This window comes from Ictidomys tridecemlineatus, chromosome 11 (assembly GCF_052094955.1).
Source record: "Ictidomys tridecemlineatus isolate mIctTri1 chromosome 11, mIctTri1.hap1, whole genome shotgun sequence".
NCBI lineage: Eukaryota > Metazoa > Chordata > Mammalia > Rodentia > Sciuridae > Ictidomys > Ictidomys tridecemlineatus.
Window position 1 is genome coordinate 3,499,107 of NC_135487.1, and position 16,532 is coordinate 3,515,638.

Sequence of the window (16,532 nt, forward strand, 5' to 3'; positions counted from 1 at the left end):
AGACCAGAAATCAACATGTGGCCTGGGAACATTCACACTCAGCACGGTGTCAGGAGTGCCCTGCACCTCCCTGCTCCAGAACCTGCAGGCGAGGGCAGTGGCACCTCGGGGAGGACCGTGAGCAGTCTGATCAGCATCTGCCCCATAAGTGCCCTCCACTGTACCCCAGAAGCCCATCATATCATTCTGTCACTGGGACAGGATTCCCGATCTGTCCCAGGGCTTCAGCGGGACAGTAGCTTCAGAGACTGAGCTGGGTTCTAGGGCCAGCTCTGCTGCCTACTAGCTCGGGGATGTCGGGCAATCTCAGCCTCTTCACAGGCACAGTTACTAAACGGTACCACCGGGCTGCTGCACAGGTTCTGAGTGGGGAAACGCAGTGCTTATGAAAGGCCCGGGAGGGACAGCGGCCACCCTGGCTGCACGGTACCAGGTCCACACCCAGGGCTGGCTCCTGCACCACCACCGTTTGCCTTACCTGCCCCCACCCTGTGGCTGAGGGGAGCTCAGAAGGACGGTTCTGTGCCCTCTGGAAAGGCACAGGACTTCTCTAGGCCTCAGGGTTCTCACAGGAAAACAGGATTAAGAACAAGCCTTTCAGCTGTGGCAGGAACAGTCACACAGGGTGAGGAAGGTCAGGCACAGGTGGGCAGAGGCACACCACGAGGGCTCCTTCGACACCTTCCAGAAGCCCACAGCATCCAGCGCCAGCCTCAGCCCCTGGGCCAAGCACCCTGTGGGAACCAGGACACACACCACTGCCCTCGCAGGGGGCCAGGTCCTGGGGAGGCAAGGCTGCGTGCTGGGTTGCGCAGAGACCGCAGACAGCAGAGGGAAGGGCCTGGGAGTACCTGGGGAAGAGGGCCTCAGGCAGGGAGAAGAGCCAGAGCAAAGGCCCTGAGGCAGGGAGAGCCGCAGAGATGAGGTCCCAGAGCTGGGGCGAGACAGGGAGAGAAGGGAGCTGCCCTGCAGTGGTGTCCACTGATTCCACACGTGAAGGACTCTGGCGACTGCTGGAGCACAGATGAGGTGGGAGGTGGGCAGGGACTGCTGGGGTGACCTATCAGGAGGCTCACACCAGGTGGACCAAGCAAGGGAGGCTCAGAGAGGAGGTGACCTGGAGGTGGCCAGTGCTCAAACCAGGCTGCACCCGGAAGATAAGCAACATGTGCCGCCTTAGAGGGTCACAGCGTGAGGTGTCAAGGGAGACCCCAGGTTTGACCTGAGTCATGAGGGTTTGCAGAGGTCACTCACCAGGAGAGGACACTGCAAGAGAAGTGAGCCTGGGGTCCACTGAGGTCCGGAGACTGGCACTGTGGTAGGAGTTGCAGGCTGGAGGCCACCACCAGGGCCTAGTTGTCAGCCTTCAGCCACCTGCAACTAGAGGTGCTGAGCTGCCTGGAAGTGAAACCCCTCCTGAGCCTGGAACCTCTAAACCGTTATTCTGGGGTCCACCTGCCCAGAGGCTTTGCCCAGCCCAGGTGTCTGGACTGTCCCTCCCCTCTGCAGGCCTAGAGGAACAGGGGCTCCACGCAGGGCTCCAGGCCTGGACTCATGGCCCAGGCCTATCCGACCCCTTGGGTGGCCTCCACCTCTCCCAAGGCTCAGTGTCCTCATCTGTGCAACAGGGATGACAAGAACAGCAAGGCCACCACATCTCCAGCCGTCCCGGGGATCACTGAGCTGAAGCTCTCCGAGCTCTGCCAACACTGCTGACCACGTGGTTTCTACAGCCCCAACTGCATGGGTGCCCCCTTGTCTCCTGAGCCCCGCCATGCCCCAGTCCTGGGGGCTCTTCCTCCCTCATGTCACCCGCTCTTGCCAGGGCTGCCTGGGACCGTCTTTCTCTTGAAGGTCTACCAGGGCCTTGGCCCACTCCTTCCTGGCCTCCTGCAGCCAGAGGGTGCTCTGATGTGGCCTGGTGACAGCCCAGCTTCTCCTGACCGCCCTGGATAGCACAAAGCCAACTGACCAGGTGGGCCAGCCTCCTCCACCAGGCCAGGCCCCCACGTCCACCTGTCCACAGCGCCCTGGCCTGGCACGTTCTATGCACGCGGGCTTTGGCTTCTCCACTGGAAAACAGGGCCCACCTCTGAGGGCTGAATGTGCGTACTACGGCCACAATGTCCGTGTTCCCCAAAATTCATGTGTTGAAACTCATGTTTTAGGAAGTGGGGCTTTGGGGAAGGGAATAGGTCATGAGGGGGGAGCCCTCGTGAATGGGTTTAGTGGCCTTCAAAAGGGATCGCAGAGAGGTTCTTCACAGCTTCCACCAGGAGCAGCAGTGGAGAGGTGGGAGAGCAGACTTCCAGGCCTGCCCATCCAGGCACAGGTGGAGGCGAGGCGAGGACGGCCCCAGAGCACTGCCTGAGGAAATCAAGCAAGCGACAGACAAGAAGCTACTTGCCCTACGTTGTACCTATCAAGGTGTGACAGCATCGTGTCTTCACAGCAACGTACACACCTTACTGAAAGTTGCTTTATCATGGGGCTGGGGGCTGCAGCTCAGGGGCAGAGCACCTGCCCAGCACGCGTGCGGCCCAGGGTTCCCTGCCCAGCACCACAAACAAACTCCAATGCTCCAAAGTGCTCATGATCACCTGCGTCTGGGGCAAGCCAGAATCTCTGCTGGTGGAGGCTCGTGCCTGTCATTTCTGACTCAGAATGCTCAGTGGCTGCAGAGGCTGCGGTGGGTTCTTTCCTTGTTTTTTGGGTGGTCCTGGGGATGGAACCCCAGTTCCCGCCCACAATGGGCATGTGCTCTCCCACTGGGCTGCAGCCCCAGCCCACCAGTTTCTTAAAACAAGACAGAAGTTCACCACATCAACTGACTTCGCTCCAAGGTCTCTGCAGGGGACAGAGGACGCTGCTGACAGCACCACACCCACAGTCACAGTCAATCCTCTGAATCCCTGCGGCCACTCCTCAACTTAGTTTATGTGACATTCTCAAGCCTCTGTCGTCAGTTCAGCAGCGTTCCCTGCACCCTCCGTGGATTCCATCTCCAGACAGCGCTCGTAGCTCATCTGTAAGAGGCAGCTCCTTGTCCCTTGAGATGGCAGCAGTCAGGCCCCACTTCCGGCTCCACTTCCAGTCCCCCTGCTGTTCCCACCACACCTGCAGCTCCTCCTCCACTGGAATCCGGAAGCCCTCAGTGGGCCACAAGCGCTGGATCAACCCCGTCCAGACTCTGGTGAAGTGCTGGTGTTCTGACCTCCTCCCTGAGTCCCAAATGCTCTTAATGTCATCTAGAATGGCGGGTCCTTTCCCGAGGCGTCCTGTTGACTTCGCCCAGATCCATCAGAGGGACACTGTTTAGTGCACTTTGCTGTGTGCAGTGCTGGGCCTCACGCAGGCTGGGCAAGCGCTCTGCGCTACTGATGGCAGTTACGCCTTAGGAAATGTGTCTCTGTGATAATCAGACTCAGGAGCTGCACAGTGAGGCTGTTGGCAGGCATGAAAGGACATCAATCTCCCAGAGCATCTCCCCAGAGCCCCTGGGAGACCAGCGCGCTGTCGGCGAGCAGTAACACTTGGGAAGGACCCTCTTCTCACGCAGCGGGCTCCACAGTGGACGCGCTCAGCAAGCTGAGTGACAACAGGGACGTCACAGCCTTGGCCATTCCCTTTATGGAGCACAGGCAGCAGAGCTGTGTCACTCGGAAAGCTGCAACGGGCTTCACCTTCCCCTTGAAGTCACCAGCTGCCTTCGCCCCTAACAAGGAGTCACTGTCCTTTGACGACCTGCTCAGGCGCTGACTTCTCCGCAGCCATCAAAGTCCTGGGCAGCACCTGCTTCCACAGAAGCTGCTCCATCTACACTGGAAATCTGCAGCTGGTGCAGCGGCTCCATCAGCCGTCCCAGGGGATGATCCTGGGGACAACTCTAAGCTGCTTCACCGCCCTTGCTGCGTCACCTGCACCGGGACTGGTGGACCTCAGGAGCGACCTCCGAAGCCTCACCTCTCGGTCCCCCAGGAGGGAGAGTGGGGGCCTGGCTCTGGCTACACATGGCTCAAGGGAACGCTGTGGCTGGTTTGATCTTTTGTCCAGACCAGCAATCAGGCTTGTGAAGGTTTGGATCTAAGAGGTGCCAGAGGCCATGAGTCAACAGCTGGGCCTACAGCCAGTGCTGCTGCCGGGAGGGGACAGAAACTTCAGGAGGGGAAGCCTGTTTGGAAGAGGTGGGGACGTGCCTCTGAGGGCTGTGTCTGGTCCTGGGATTCTCCCTGGCTGCCTTGGGCTTGGCAGTCCCCCATGCCACACCCTCCAGGCCCAAGGCAACTGAGCCAGTCTCCAGAGCCAAGACAAACCTGTCCTCCTCCAAGATATTCTTCTCAGGTGTCTGCCCCGTGACAGCCAACATCTGACAGGTGGCTCTCAGCACCCCTCCCAGAGCGTCCTCCGCCTGCAGAGCTCCCCAGCCCTTGGCTGTCTGGGCAGCTCCCCACGCCGTCCACTCCTCACGCCGTCCACTCCCACCGTAGAGGCCACTGCGGAGTTACAGCTGCTCTGATTTCAGCATCGTTATTATCAAGGAGCAGGAAAGCCCAAGATCAGGGAGACCGCTGGTGGAACAGTCAGCACACGTACATCCACTCACACCACTTAGAGAGGTGCAGCTCATGGCACCCCAAACAACTGGACAGTGACACCAAAGTTCACTGAGCAGGCCGGGCGTGGTGGTGCCTGCCTGTAATCTCAGTGCCTTGGGAGGCTGAGGCAGGAGGATCACAAATTCAAGGCTAGCCTCAGCAACTTAGTGAGGTTGAAAGCCTGTCTCACCAAGGGATGTAAAATATATGAAAAGTCTAAAAAAGGACTGGGGATGTGGCTCAGTGGTTAAGTGTTGAGAGCCACAGTTTAGTTGGAATGACACCTGGCATTTTGCTAGAGGGAATGGTTGAAAGATGACCCTGTTCCGGGATTAGGGCGGCTCCAGGAATTGGGCGGATCCTGCTGGGAATAAGGTGGCTCCAGGATTAGGGCTGATCCTGCTGCCTCGGGCGCCAGCTACTTTGAAGTTCCCATTGAGTTCTCGCTGGGTTCTGAGAGAATTGGCGCGCGCAGAGCCCAGTGGAAGCAGTGTGTTCCTGGGAAGTGTGTGTAGAGGGCCGGTAGTGCCTGCCCCGCGGCGCAGAGCCCAGTGGAAGCAGTGTGTTCCTGGGAAGTGTGTGTAGAGGGCCGGTAGTGCCTGCCCCGCCCCTGCGCGCTGGGCTGGGTCTTCTCAGTCGGGTTGCTTGGCAATGCAGCCCAAAGTGGGTGGTAAACTCCATCTAAGGCTAAATACCGGCACAAGACCATAGTCAACAAGTACCCTAAGGGAAAGTTGAAAAGAACTTTTTTTTTTTTTAAATAGAGAGTGAGAGAGAGGGGGGAGAGAAAGAGAGAGAGAGAGAGAATTTTTAATATTTATTTTTCAGTTCTCGGCGGACACAACATCTTTGTTGGTATGTGGTGCTGAGGATCGAACCCGGGTCGCACACATACCAGGCGAGCGCGCTACCGCTTGAGCCACATCCCCAGCCCCTGAAAAGAACTTTGAAGACAGAGTTCAAGAGAGGTGCCCATGGACGGTGTGATGGCTCGGTTACTTTGTGCCCAGCCAGACTACGGCAGCTAAGCACTCCTGGATTCAATCTCCAGTACTAAAAAAAAAAAAAAAAGATCAGGACTAGGGTGTGGCTCAACGGTGGAGCACTTGCCTGGCATGAGTGAGCCTCGGGTTCCATCCCCAGCACCAGCACCGCTCCCACTCAAAAGAGAAAAAAAAACCACTGACCACAGATCACCAGAACAGATAAAATAATGAAAACCTGGAAATATTCAAGAATCCCCACAGCGTGACACAAAGTGTGCACATTCCCTCAAAACAAGGGCACCACAGGCCTGCTCAACGCAAAGACGTCCCAGCCGACCCCAAAGACGTCCCAGCTGACCCCAAAGACGTCCCGGCCAACGCCAAAGACGCCCCGGCCAACCCCAAAGACGCCCCGGCCAACGCCAAAGACGCCCCAGCCAACGCCAAAGACGCCCCGGCCAACCCCAAAGACGTCCCGGCCAACGCCAAAGACGCCCCAGCCAACCCCAAAGACACCCCAAAGACGCCCCGGCCAACCCCAAAGACGTCCCAGCCAACGCCAAAGACGCCCCAGCCAACCCCAAAGACACCCCAAAGACGCCCCGGCCGACCCCAAAGACGTCCCGGCCGACCCCAAAGACGCCCCAGCCGACCCCAAAGACGCCCCGGCCAACGCCAAAGACGCCCCGGCCAACCCCAAAGACGCCCCGGCCAACGCCAAAGACGCCCCGGCCAACCCCAAAGACGTCCCGGCCAACCCCAAAGACGCCCCGGCCAACCCCAAAGACGTCCCGGCCAACGCCAAAGACGTCCCGGCCAACCCCAAAGACGTCCCGGCCAACGCCAAAGACGCCCCAGCCAACCCCAAAGACACCCCAAAGACGCCCCGGCCAACGCCAAAGACGCCCCGGCCAACCCCAAAGACACCCCAAAGACGTCCCGGCCAACCCCAAAGACGCCCCGGCCAACCCCAAAGACGCCCCGGCCAACCCCAAAGACGTCCCAGCCAACCCCAAAGACGTCCCAGCCAACGCCAAAGACGCCCCAGCCAACCCCAAAGACACCCCAAAGACGCCCCGGCCAACGCCAAAGACACCCCAAAGACGTCCCGGCCAACCCCAAAGACGTCCCGGCCAACCCCAAAGACGTCCCAGCCAACCCCAAAGACGCCCCAGCCCACCCCAAAGACGCCCCGGCCAACCCCAAAGACGTCCCAGCCAACGCCAAAGACGCCCCAGCCAACTCGTACAGAGCATGCCACCTGCAGAAGGCAGGTGATGGCTCAGCCCACATGTCCCTCTTCCACTGTGCCCACCTGTTCCCAGAGAACTAGTGGCACCCCCATGGGTCCCCAGCCTCTGACCTCACTTCCTCTCAGCCCCCTGGTGGAGCAGACTGACCTCGTGCCCACTGCAGCGCCTGGAGGGGTCCTGTGGTTTCTCCCCCTCTGCCCAGGAAGCCCAGCAGGGGGGCTCACAGGGCCCAGAGCACATAGCCATGGGTCCCCGGCAGTGCCACCTCTCTGCCTGGCCCCAAGATGCAGCAGCTGCAGCAGGACAGTGGTTCCTCCCTTGCTCTCTGTCCCTCCAGGCATGGCTACAGACCCTGCCCACCCCGCCCTGGCCACACACTGCCTCTCACTGTGCAGCTGCAGGGGTGGGCAGAGGGTGGGCCCATCAGGCCCCGCTGTGTAGACCTGTTGGGCTTCAGAGCAACAGGAAGTGACTGAGGCCCAGAGAGCCACAGCATTGGTCACCAGCTGAGGTGGGCCCCAGGATCGGGCTGTCTGTCCCAGTCGTCTCGGCTCTCGGCCATCAGGACAGACCACACCCCACAGAGGCCTGCTCTGCTTCAGACCAGAAGTGAGCCAATGGGACACGGCTCCCGGGGACCCGTAACAGGGCAGGATGGTGAGAGGGCCTGCCGTCCCCGGAGCTCCTCCCGGAACGTTCAGAGGTGAAGTGGCCGGAGTACGAGGGACCCCACCAGGCCGTCCTGACCAGGCCTGCCTGGAGCTCCCTGCAGGCAGGTGGGGCGGGCTAGGGGAGGAGGGTCACAGGCTGCCCTGGACCCCGGCAGCCCCTCCCCCACCCTTCTCCCTCCCAGTCTCTCTGTGCTTCCTGCTGCCAGGAGGGGGAACAGCGTCCCTCTGGGGGCCCTGCGGCCATGACATGCTGCCTCGCGGTGGGCCCAGGGCAGTGGAGCCGGCCGCCCATGGACTGAGGCCCCTGAAACCAGGAGTCCCCAAAAAGCTTCCTCCTCTAAGTGGCAATTATCAGGTGTTTGGCTCATAGTGACAAAAAAGTTTGACTAAAGACAGCCTCTCGGCGCCTGCCAGCTCCTCTCAGCCTTTCCACCACCAAACACCATGCCCAGGTCCTGCCCAGGGCTGATGGCGCTGCAGCCCCCAGGAGCCGCCAGGCCTGCGGGGCCAGGAAAGGAAGGCTTCAGACCGGGTCCCCTGCAAGCGCCTTCCCTGACCCTCACTGGTGCCTTCCCTGACCCTCACTGGCGCGGCTTCTGGGTGCAGAAGCGCGTGCCTGACCAGGCTGGCCAAGTCCGGCCCGTGCCTACCCCATTCTGGCTGTTGCAGTGCCGGGTGCTGATGATGGCGCCCGCCTCCTCGATCATCTTCAGGATGGTTCCGCCGTGGACATTGCCGGCCACATTGGCATCATCTGGCCGCATGATCCTGGGACGGGAGAGAAGAAACGGGTGAGTGGAGGAGGCCCCCACAGGGCTCAATGGCTCCCCAAGGAAGGAGAAGGCTGCAGGTCTAGGGTCTCCCCATGTGCTGTGCTCCAGAGCCGAGTGCCAACCTGACAGGCCACGGAAGGGGCTCCACAGTCCTCTCCCTTCTAGAGCCATGGCACCAGCCTGTGAGGAGAACCCCGCCCTGCAATCTGGGCATCACAGAAGCCCTGCCCACCCGACTGTGGAAGAGGAACCACACGAGACAACGAGGGCAGTGCCACTGCTGAGCGGGGCAGCACACAGGTGGTGCTGTAAACGCAGCATCAGCAAAGCCACGAAGCAGGCAACAGCTCAACTGCTGGCATCCCCAGAGTGCCAGGCGTCTAGGACACAGACGGTGACCCCAAAAGCTAATTCAGGGACCACCGCTTCGGTCAGGAGTCCCAGAGCCTTTGGGCAGCCATGACTGACCTGAGAACTGGACACAAGTCACAGCTTCAAGCCCCCTGGGACCCGTCAACAGGGGACCGCTGGCCCTCTCTGTCCACGTGGTAGGAAGCCCTCCCAGTCCACGTGGGGTCCAGGCCAGCTCAGAGCTGCAGCTTCCACTATCCTCGCTGTGTACACTCTCAGCATAGAAGTGCCACTAAATGTCCAGAATTCCAACGAGCCAGTGTGACAGTCCTACCACAGGCAACCGTAGCAGGGCCTGGCACGTTCCCAGGGAACTGCAGGGCTAATGAATCCATCTTCAAGCCCAGAGTCAGGTGATGAGCAGAGGGCACGTGCCTGGGGGTCCAGCACCCCCGCCCTCAGACCAGCACACTGGGGCCTCAGACCAATGCACCCGGAGCAACTCCAGCCCGGCTCCAGCAGCTGGGAAGCTGATCAAGAGGCTGAGCAAGTCCCACTCCGGAGAGCAGGCCTGGCTCCAGCTCCTGCCAGCTGGGTGTCCTGGGCCAGCTGCCAAAGCGCATCCCTCCATTTCCTCACTGTGAACCTGGCACCTTGATAGGCTGGCCTCACCTGTCCACGGGCAGGCAAACCACACCCTCAGCGGTGGCCTGCACATAGGAAGCGCTCAGAGAACAGGATCCAGCAGCACATCCTCTCTTCTGCGAGGGTCTAGCCAACCTGGCTAGGCTCCCAGAGCCAACAGGTGACACTTTCTAAAGCAAGTGAATGTGGATCCCCTCAAATGACTGACAGCTGTGAACATGAAGTCACCCTTCACGCTGGGTGAAGTGTGGCTTCTGGCCTTAGCACCAGGTAGGACCCAAGGGCCCCTGGGGGCCAGGGTAGCCCATGGAGACCAGGAGCAGTGCCATGTGTGATGGGCACCAGGGAACCCCAGAGCACAGAGGAACTTCACCGGCTTCTAACGTTCACCTAAAAGTATTTCAGTATTTTTTAAAATTGAGTTTCTGCTAGTAAGGGTTTTTGAGTTTTTTAAAACATCTTTTTGTAATATGTGTATATATTTTAGATGTTGACGGACCTTTGTTTTATTTAATTATTTGTACACAGCGCTGAGAATCAAACCCAGTGCCTCACACATGCCAGGCAAGCGCTCTACCCCTGGGCTACAGCCCCAGCCTCGGTCTTTGAGCTTTTTAAAGTCTGGGTTAAGAAGCGGCCAGCAGCCGATGTCCTTTGATTCTGTTTCCATGTCAGCAGGAGGGGCCTCCTGCATCTGGCTGCACCGGGCGGGGGGGTCCCTTTTCCATGTGCCAGCTTGCCTTGCTTTGGGCACAGGACAAACTGCAGCTTGCTGGGGAGACAGGGCCCTGCCGAGTTCCAGGGCAGGGAGGAAACTCGGCTCAGCTTTCCACAGGAGCACTGGAGCCTGGAGGGGCACCCGGTCCACCTCTGCAAGCCAAGCTTGGCCTGCCTGTACAGGGGGCCGCAGACAGCAGGCTGACCAAGGGTGATGCTGCAGGCCGGAGAGAGGAAGGACAGGCCAAGGGCCGCAGAGCCGAGGAGGAAAGGACTCCAGCCAGTACCCAGGAAGCAGCCAGGGACAGCGCCGGGACCAAGGAAGGACCTGGGGCCACTTCGAAGAACCGGAGGCTCAAAGTGAGGGACGCTGTTGCCGACCCCGGGGACTCTGGCCCTTGGTGATACCCCATGGGAATAAGCACCAGGGATGCCAAATGTCACCCCCAGCCTGACCACCTTCCCTCTGGCCCTGGGTCCTACACCAAGGCTGTCCTAACTCTCTAGACCAACTGGCCCCCAGGAACGGGCCTCGCCAAGGTCAGTCTAGGCACAAAGGACCTCATTCCTGACTGAGGACCTGCTGTTGCCTCCTACAAGAGGCCCAAAACCCAGCTCGTGCCCCTGCTCCACAACAGGACGCTCCCCCGACAGCCCAGCCTAGATTCCTCGCCTTCCTCCACCCTCTCCAGCCCTGCCCCAGCATCTGCCTCCCCGCCCTCCTACCCCCACCCCACCTCGGCTAGCCAAGAAGTGTCCCCTCCAGCAGGCAGGTGCAGGGGGCTAGAGGGGAGCCCGGAGGACACAGGGCCCCCCTGGAGCTCTCGGTTCCTCGGTTTTAACAACATGGGCATGAGAAGGGTCCCGAGTTCCTCCACAGTCTTAACAGGAGGAGAGGAGACGTCCTGGCAGAGCGGTGCCAGCGCTGGGAGGGGATGTGGACCGCATACAGTGTGGGACGGCCGCAGGAACATCCAGGAGGCTAAGCTCCCAGGTGTTCCAAAGCCTGATGTCCCAAGCTCACCATCTAACTGACAGGCCTGACCCCCATGCCAACCCTGCACTCCCTGCCCCTACACAGAGCCCAGAACCCAGGGACAGGCCACTGGTCAGCCCAGCGACAGGCTCCTGCACAGCTGCCTCCCCTCGGCGGTGCCTGGCGGCTCAGTCCTCACCAGAAGCCCTGGAAGCCAGCAGAGCTGGGGCTGCTGACTCACTCCTACCCCCGCCTCTGTCCCAGCTGCTCCCATCCAGGCAGAACATCTGTCCCATCAGCGTGGGGCGAACAGACCAGACAGGGGCCCAAGGCCACCCCCAGGGCCACCTCCCTCAGCAGCGACCTCTCTGGCGTGGGCAGCAAGTCGATGACAAGGGCCCTCGGGAAGCTGAGCCAACAAGGTCAAGGAGCCACCCCAGGCTCTGGGAAAACTTCCTAGAGGAAGTGACACTTTGGCCATGTCCTGGAGGGTGAGCCAGGGATCCCGGAACATTCCAGGGAGAAGGAGGGCTTCAAAGGGGGTCCCACCCCAAAGCCAGCAGTGAGTTTCAGAAACAAAGCCACCCCAGGAAGCTGGCATGAGGCCCACACAGGGGTGAGGACAAGACGGGTGCAATCGGAGACCCGTGCTTGCCACACGAGGCTGGGGACAGCCTGGATTCCACTTTGGAAGGAGGGACCCTCGGGGAGACACTCAAGCAGGGGCCACACTCAGATGGGTGTTTGGGGAGATGGGCCGGCTTCTGCCCAGGTACTGACTCACCGCTCACCTGGCCGCCCCCAGGGAGATTTGTGAGGTTGGCTGAGACTCCAGGGCTCTTCCTGTCTGCAGAACAGTCAGGCACACGAAGCCCTGAGACATCCAGAACTTTCCTCATCTCACCTGCACCTGCCTGCGGGGCTTCCAAGCCACAGCTGCCAAATCACTGCCATAATCAGGCACACCTGGCCTTCCCCACGTCCCGCCTGTGTTCAGCTGTCCAGAAACATCTGAAGAAAAATGGCCACCTGAGAATGGAGCAGTTCTGATGAGCCTCACGGAAGGAGACTGGCGTCAGCCATCAAAACCCCACATGCTCAGTGCGCCCAGGCTAGCAGTTCCACCTGCAGGCAGCTGCCCCTCAGGCACCTCTGCCCCCATAAACCAAGCATGGTCCCAGCTGCTTGTGCAAAGACGGCTGTGACACGGAGGCTGGGCACCTGCCCCTGTCAGCACGGAGAACCTCAGCAGTCTTCACACCATGGATCACACTCTGCTTGAGCAAGGTCAGGTAAAACACAGCCAGGCACAGGCCAGTGGGGACAAGGGGACCTGAGCGCGCCTCTGAAAGCCCTCGGTGCTCCTGGGAAGGGAAGAGCGACTAGACAAGGGCTCAGTGGGCTTTCAGATTTCAAACCACCTCAACCAGAAATTGTTTAAGGCACAGCTCAAGACACGCATCCTTCGCATGGCCTTGGCCACCTCGACGTCACACATGGACTGGCCAGGACCCGTCCTAGGAGTGCCCTGCAGCAGTGGCTCTGCCATGCCTGCCCAGAGGCAGAGGGATGGCACCCTAGACAGAACAAGCAAGTAGACCCTGGAGGAGCCACTGCCCCAGCCTTAGGGCAGGCACCCAAGAGGCTGGCCGCACCCCCTGCTCTTCCAGATCTCCCTGGGTGGAGCCCAGCCTGGAGCCTGGGATGAAAAGCCTCATTCAAGTCCTAAACCCTGTGACTACAAATGATCTTGTTCTGAATCATCCTTGCAGATGTGGCTCAGGTAAGAGGAGGCCACTCTGCACCAGGGTGACCCCAGGCAGTGACTGACTGACCTGAGACACAGGGAGGAGGCTGTGCAAAGACAGAGGCTCAAGTGGCACGGCCATCAGTCAGGGACCACCAGGGACAGCCCAAAGTCACCAGAAGTTGAGACAGACACCTCCCCTAGAGCCCCCAGAGGGAACACGGCCCTGCAGATACCTGGACTTCAGACTTCGGCCTCCAGATTTAACCCCTAGGAGAGAAGACAGGTCCCTGCTGTTTTAAGCCACCTGCTCTGTGGTCATGTCACATGGCAGCCCTGACGGAGGTCCCTGCTCCTCCTACAGAGGCAGCAACAAGTGGCACAGATGGGCCCACACAGCCACAGGGTGGCCACAACAGCCAAGCCAGTTCAGCCATCTTGGCAGCAGCCCCGAGGTGCTGACCCCTGTCCACCCCTCCCACAGCATGCTGGGAGTGCGGCCAGGGTCTCTGACTCTGCCTCCAAAATGTCAGCGCTAAAATTACAACTCTGCTGCCTGAAAACCATGGCAACGAGGCGGCGGTGCGGCTTCCTCTGCTCCTCTGTTCCTCGGTGAGGGCTGCACTCCTCTCTGAAGCCGGAGGGCGGCGCGAGGCGCAGGCAGGTTCCTGGGGCAGACAACATCCGCTTGAGGTCTCTGTGGCACCCAGACAGCCAGGACTCTGGCTGCTGCCCTGTGCTAGAGGGTGACCAGCTGCAAGGACACCCATAGACCATCCTAGCAAGTGGCCTAAGCACAAACACCTGCCAGAACAGACGGTCAGGGCGGAAGTTTCTGGACAAATCTTGGACAACTGTCCTTCCTCACAGAGCTGCAGGCGGCCGTCAGGTTGATGGCAGCAAAGGCCGCGCTCGTGCCCTGGCCCAGGGTACAGGAGGACAGGGTGGCCACTCCTGGAAGGAGAAGGGCTGGCGCTTCACCACAGGAGGGACAAAGCAGCATGTGGCCAAGCCCTGGACCTCCAAGGCCAATGCCAACACAAGTGAAGCCCCCATGGAAGCCCAAGTGACAGTTTATGTTCTTCAACAGGCTGTCCAAGAAGGTTCCGGCAATGTTCCTCCAACCCTTGGAGACTCACATATGCCCCAGAAGAGGATGGGGCGAAAGAAACAGCGGGGTCAAGGGACAGTTTCCGGGCACTCCAGGGCTCAGAGCAGGACGGAAAGGGGTGGATAAGTCACCACTATTATTTTTCCAGCCTCATACTTTGGTCAGGGCAGGGGAGGGACCAGCACCCACCAACCCCAGGACCCAGAGCTCTTGGGGACAGGGGCCTCCCAGGCCTCGGGACACAGCACAGCCAGCAGGGAAAGGCGCGAAGAGGTGCAAGGACAGCAGCCACCACATCCCAGGGCTTGAGCTCACCAGGCCCGGGGCTAGACTTTCTGTCCCCGCTTTGGGTGATCATCTATATGTCCAGGATCCACAAGAACAGGGCCAGCTGGGTGCGCTGCTGACCCCTGGCCACATGAAGCCAGCTGGCCTGCCAGGCACAGGGGGTCCCATCCCTTCTACCCAGAGTCTCCCAGACACGATCTCCCAGCCATGGTCCCCACACAGCCTGGTGGGCTGTGACCAGAAGTACCTGCTCAGCTGGGAAGCCATGGCAGCGGACAGCCTGGGCTCAGGTCCAGAGTAAGGTGAGACAGCAGCAGCAGCCAGCGTCACATGGCCACTCACCCTTCCCCACCATGCAGAGTGAGGTCAGCTGTGCCTGGCCTAGAACCATACGGGCTCCGCGGCCTGGGCCAGCGTGGTGGGAGTACCGGCTGGCTTCCTGGGCTGCCCAATCTAAACAGGAAGAGGCTGCGTCCCCGAAAGCCAGTCGTCATAGAAACTTGCTGTACAATCATATAACTAAAGTAATTCTGCCAGCCCTTCTGCCTGCTGTGCCAGGAGGGTGGGAAGGCAAAGGTGCGGCCTCAGGGACAACCTCTGCAGGGTCTGTGGTCCCCCCAGGGCACACTGCCAGCCCCCGATTGGTCCCACAGCCAGCCTTCTGGAGCTCCTGGAGAGCCGACAGGAGGGGAGGGTCACAGGCTGCTGAGGGCCCTGCCAGACCTGGGCCTGCATCCTGCTGGATCCAAACCCGTCCCCAGGGCCACCTCCCCGTGCGCCAGGGCCCGGAACTGGCTGCAGAAGAGGTCTCGGTTCAGCAATCCCACACCTTTCCTCCACCCCAGGTCCTCGTGCTGCCATATGTCCCTGAGAGCCGCTGTGCCCCCATCCTGGCCAGGCATCGTCCCCTCACTCCACCTCCCAGGTTCCACTGGGTGTCAGGAGGGAAGGAGTCAGTCACAGCCGCCCATGGGCAGGTGCTGCGGCTGGGGCTCAAGGGAGGGCCCAATGTGTCATCACCATGACCTCGCCCCGAGACCTTGCCCCCAACCACCCTGGGCAGGGCAGCTTTCCCAGGAATCCTGCAACCAGCAACTGAAACGGAAACTGCCAGACAGAGGGGCACTGGCAGAGAGGAGGCTGCACGGGACAGGGACAAATCCAGTGGCAACTTGGGGGCGTCCCTCCAGAGCAGGCCTCCTGCTTGGCCCCTGACACATCTGGGCCAGTCTCACAGGCCTGGCTGTCAAAAGGGAACGGCAGGTCAGACACGCTGGCCACCTCTTATCAAAGGCACGGCTTCCGCTGCCACTCAGCGCCACTGGCCGTGGAGGACTTCCTAATTGGGGCCATGCCGGTAAAAGCAGTGCAGATAAATCATCCTAGAAGCTCGGTGTCACTGCCAGCAGTGCCTCTCACCTGCTCGCGAAACCAGGAAGGAGGAAGCTGCAGGACTGGGTCCTACAGGGAGGGGGCAGCCCCAGCCCCCTGGCCCTGCTTGGTCACAGTGGAGAGTGCCAGGCTGCCCTCGGCTCTGCCCTCAGCCCACCAGCCCAGGGATGCTGCATGCCTGGAACTGGGCAGAGGGGATTCTAAGGGACCCCCAACCATACCCAAAATGTCTCCCTGGGGAGGAGGTCGAGGGCGCCTGACCTTCCTTCCCAAAGAGCCCAGCCACACATCCCAATAGGGGTCACTGCCCTCAGCTGCCCACCTGGGCACTTGGTTATTTTGTTCTTTGCCGTGGTGAATCCAGAGGTGCTGTACCGCTGAGCCATACCCCCGGTCCTTTTATTTTTCATTTGGAGACAGGGTCTCACTGAATTACTGAGGCTGTCCTCAAACTCACCATCCTCCTGCCTCGGCTTCTAGCTGTGGTCTCTGGGAACAGAGGCATGTGCCACTACTCCCTTCCTTGATCCAGAGCCCTGGGGTACCAAGTCCATGACTCTGGGTGCCCCAGGCCCCCTGTTGGGTCCAGCCAGTCTACCTCCTACCTTCAAAATAGAAAGAAGGTCCCCAAGGCCTAGGGTGCCATTTTAGTGACAGAGTCCCCCCAAGTCCCAGTGCCTAGAAGCCACAGCTGTGCCTGCCTGATGCACAAGCCACGTATCATCCAAACACACCCCCACCACCCCCAACAACCCGTAGCCCCTCGGCATCCGACTCACTGCTTGACCTTCTCCCTGGGACAGGCCCCACTGGCTCCCTTCCTGAGGACTAGAAGGGCCAAGCCTCAGCACCGCGTGAGCATGGTCCTCCCAGCCTCTGCTGCTCCTTCCCAAGCTGAGGCCCCCAGTGCTGCGCCCTTTGGACTTGGCCCCATCCCTGCAGGCAGGCATTGCCACCTCCCTAAGCAACCCTGGCTTCCCTCCCCGCTAGCCCTAGCCCACCCCAAACGGGGCCACCGTGGTAACAG

General features: G+C 60.4%; 1 protein-coding gene across 3 annotated transcripts in view; it reads right to left on the minus strand.

Annotated features, from left to right (window-relative positions):
* The window catches only part of Acot7 (acyl-CoA thioesterase 7), an 85,099-nt gene that overhangs the window by 52,095 nt on the left and 16,472 nt on the right, over window positions 1-16,532 (minus strand). For 2 of the 3 annotated variants that reach the window (XM_078025124.1, XM_005334722.5), the window contains exon 2: window positions 8,156-8,273. In XM_078025124.1, the coding sequence (XP_077881250.1) occupies window positions 8,156-8,273 (118 nt within the window). Of the gene's footprint in view, window positions 1-8,155; window positions 8,274-14,360; window positions 14,396-16,532 lie in introns of those variants that run through there. The other variant, XM_040287845.2, reaches the window with a different exon arrangement.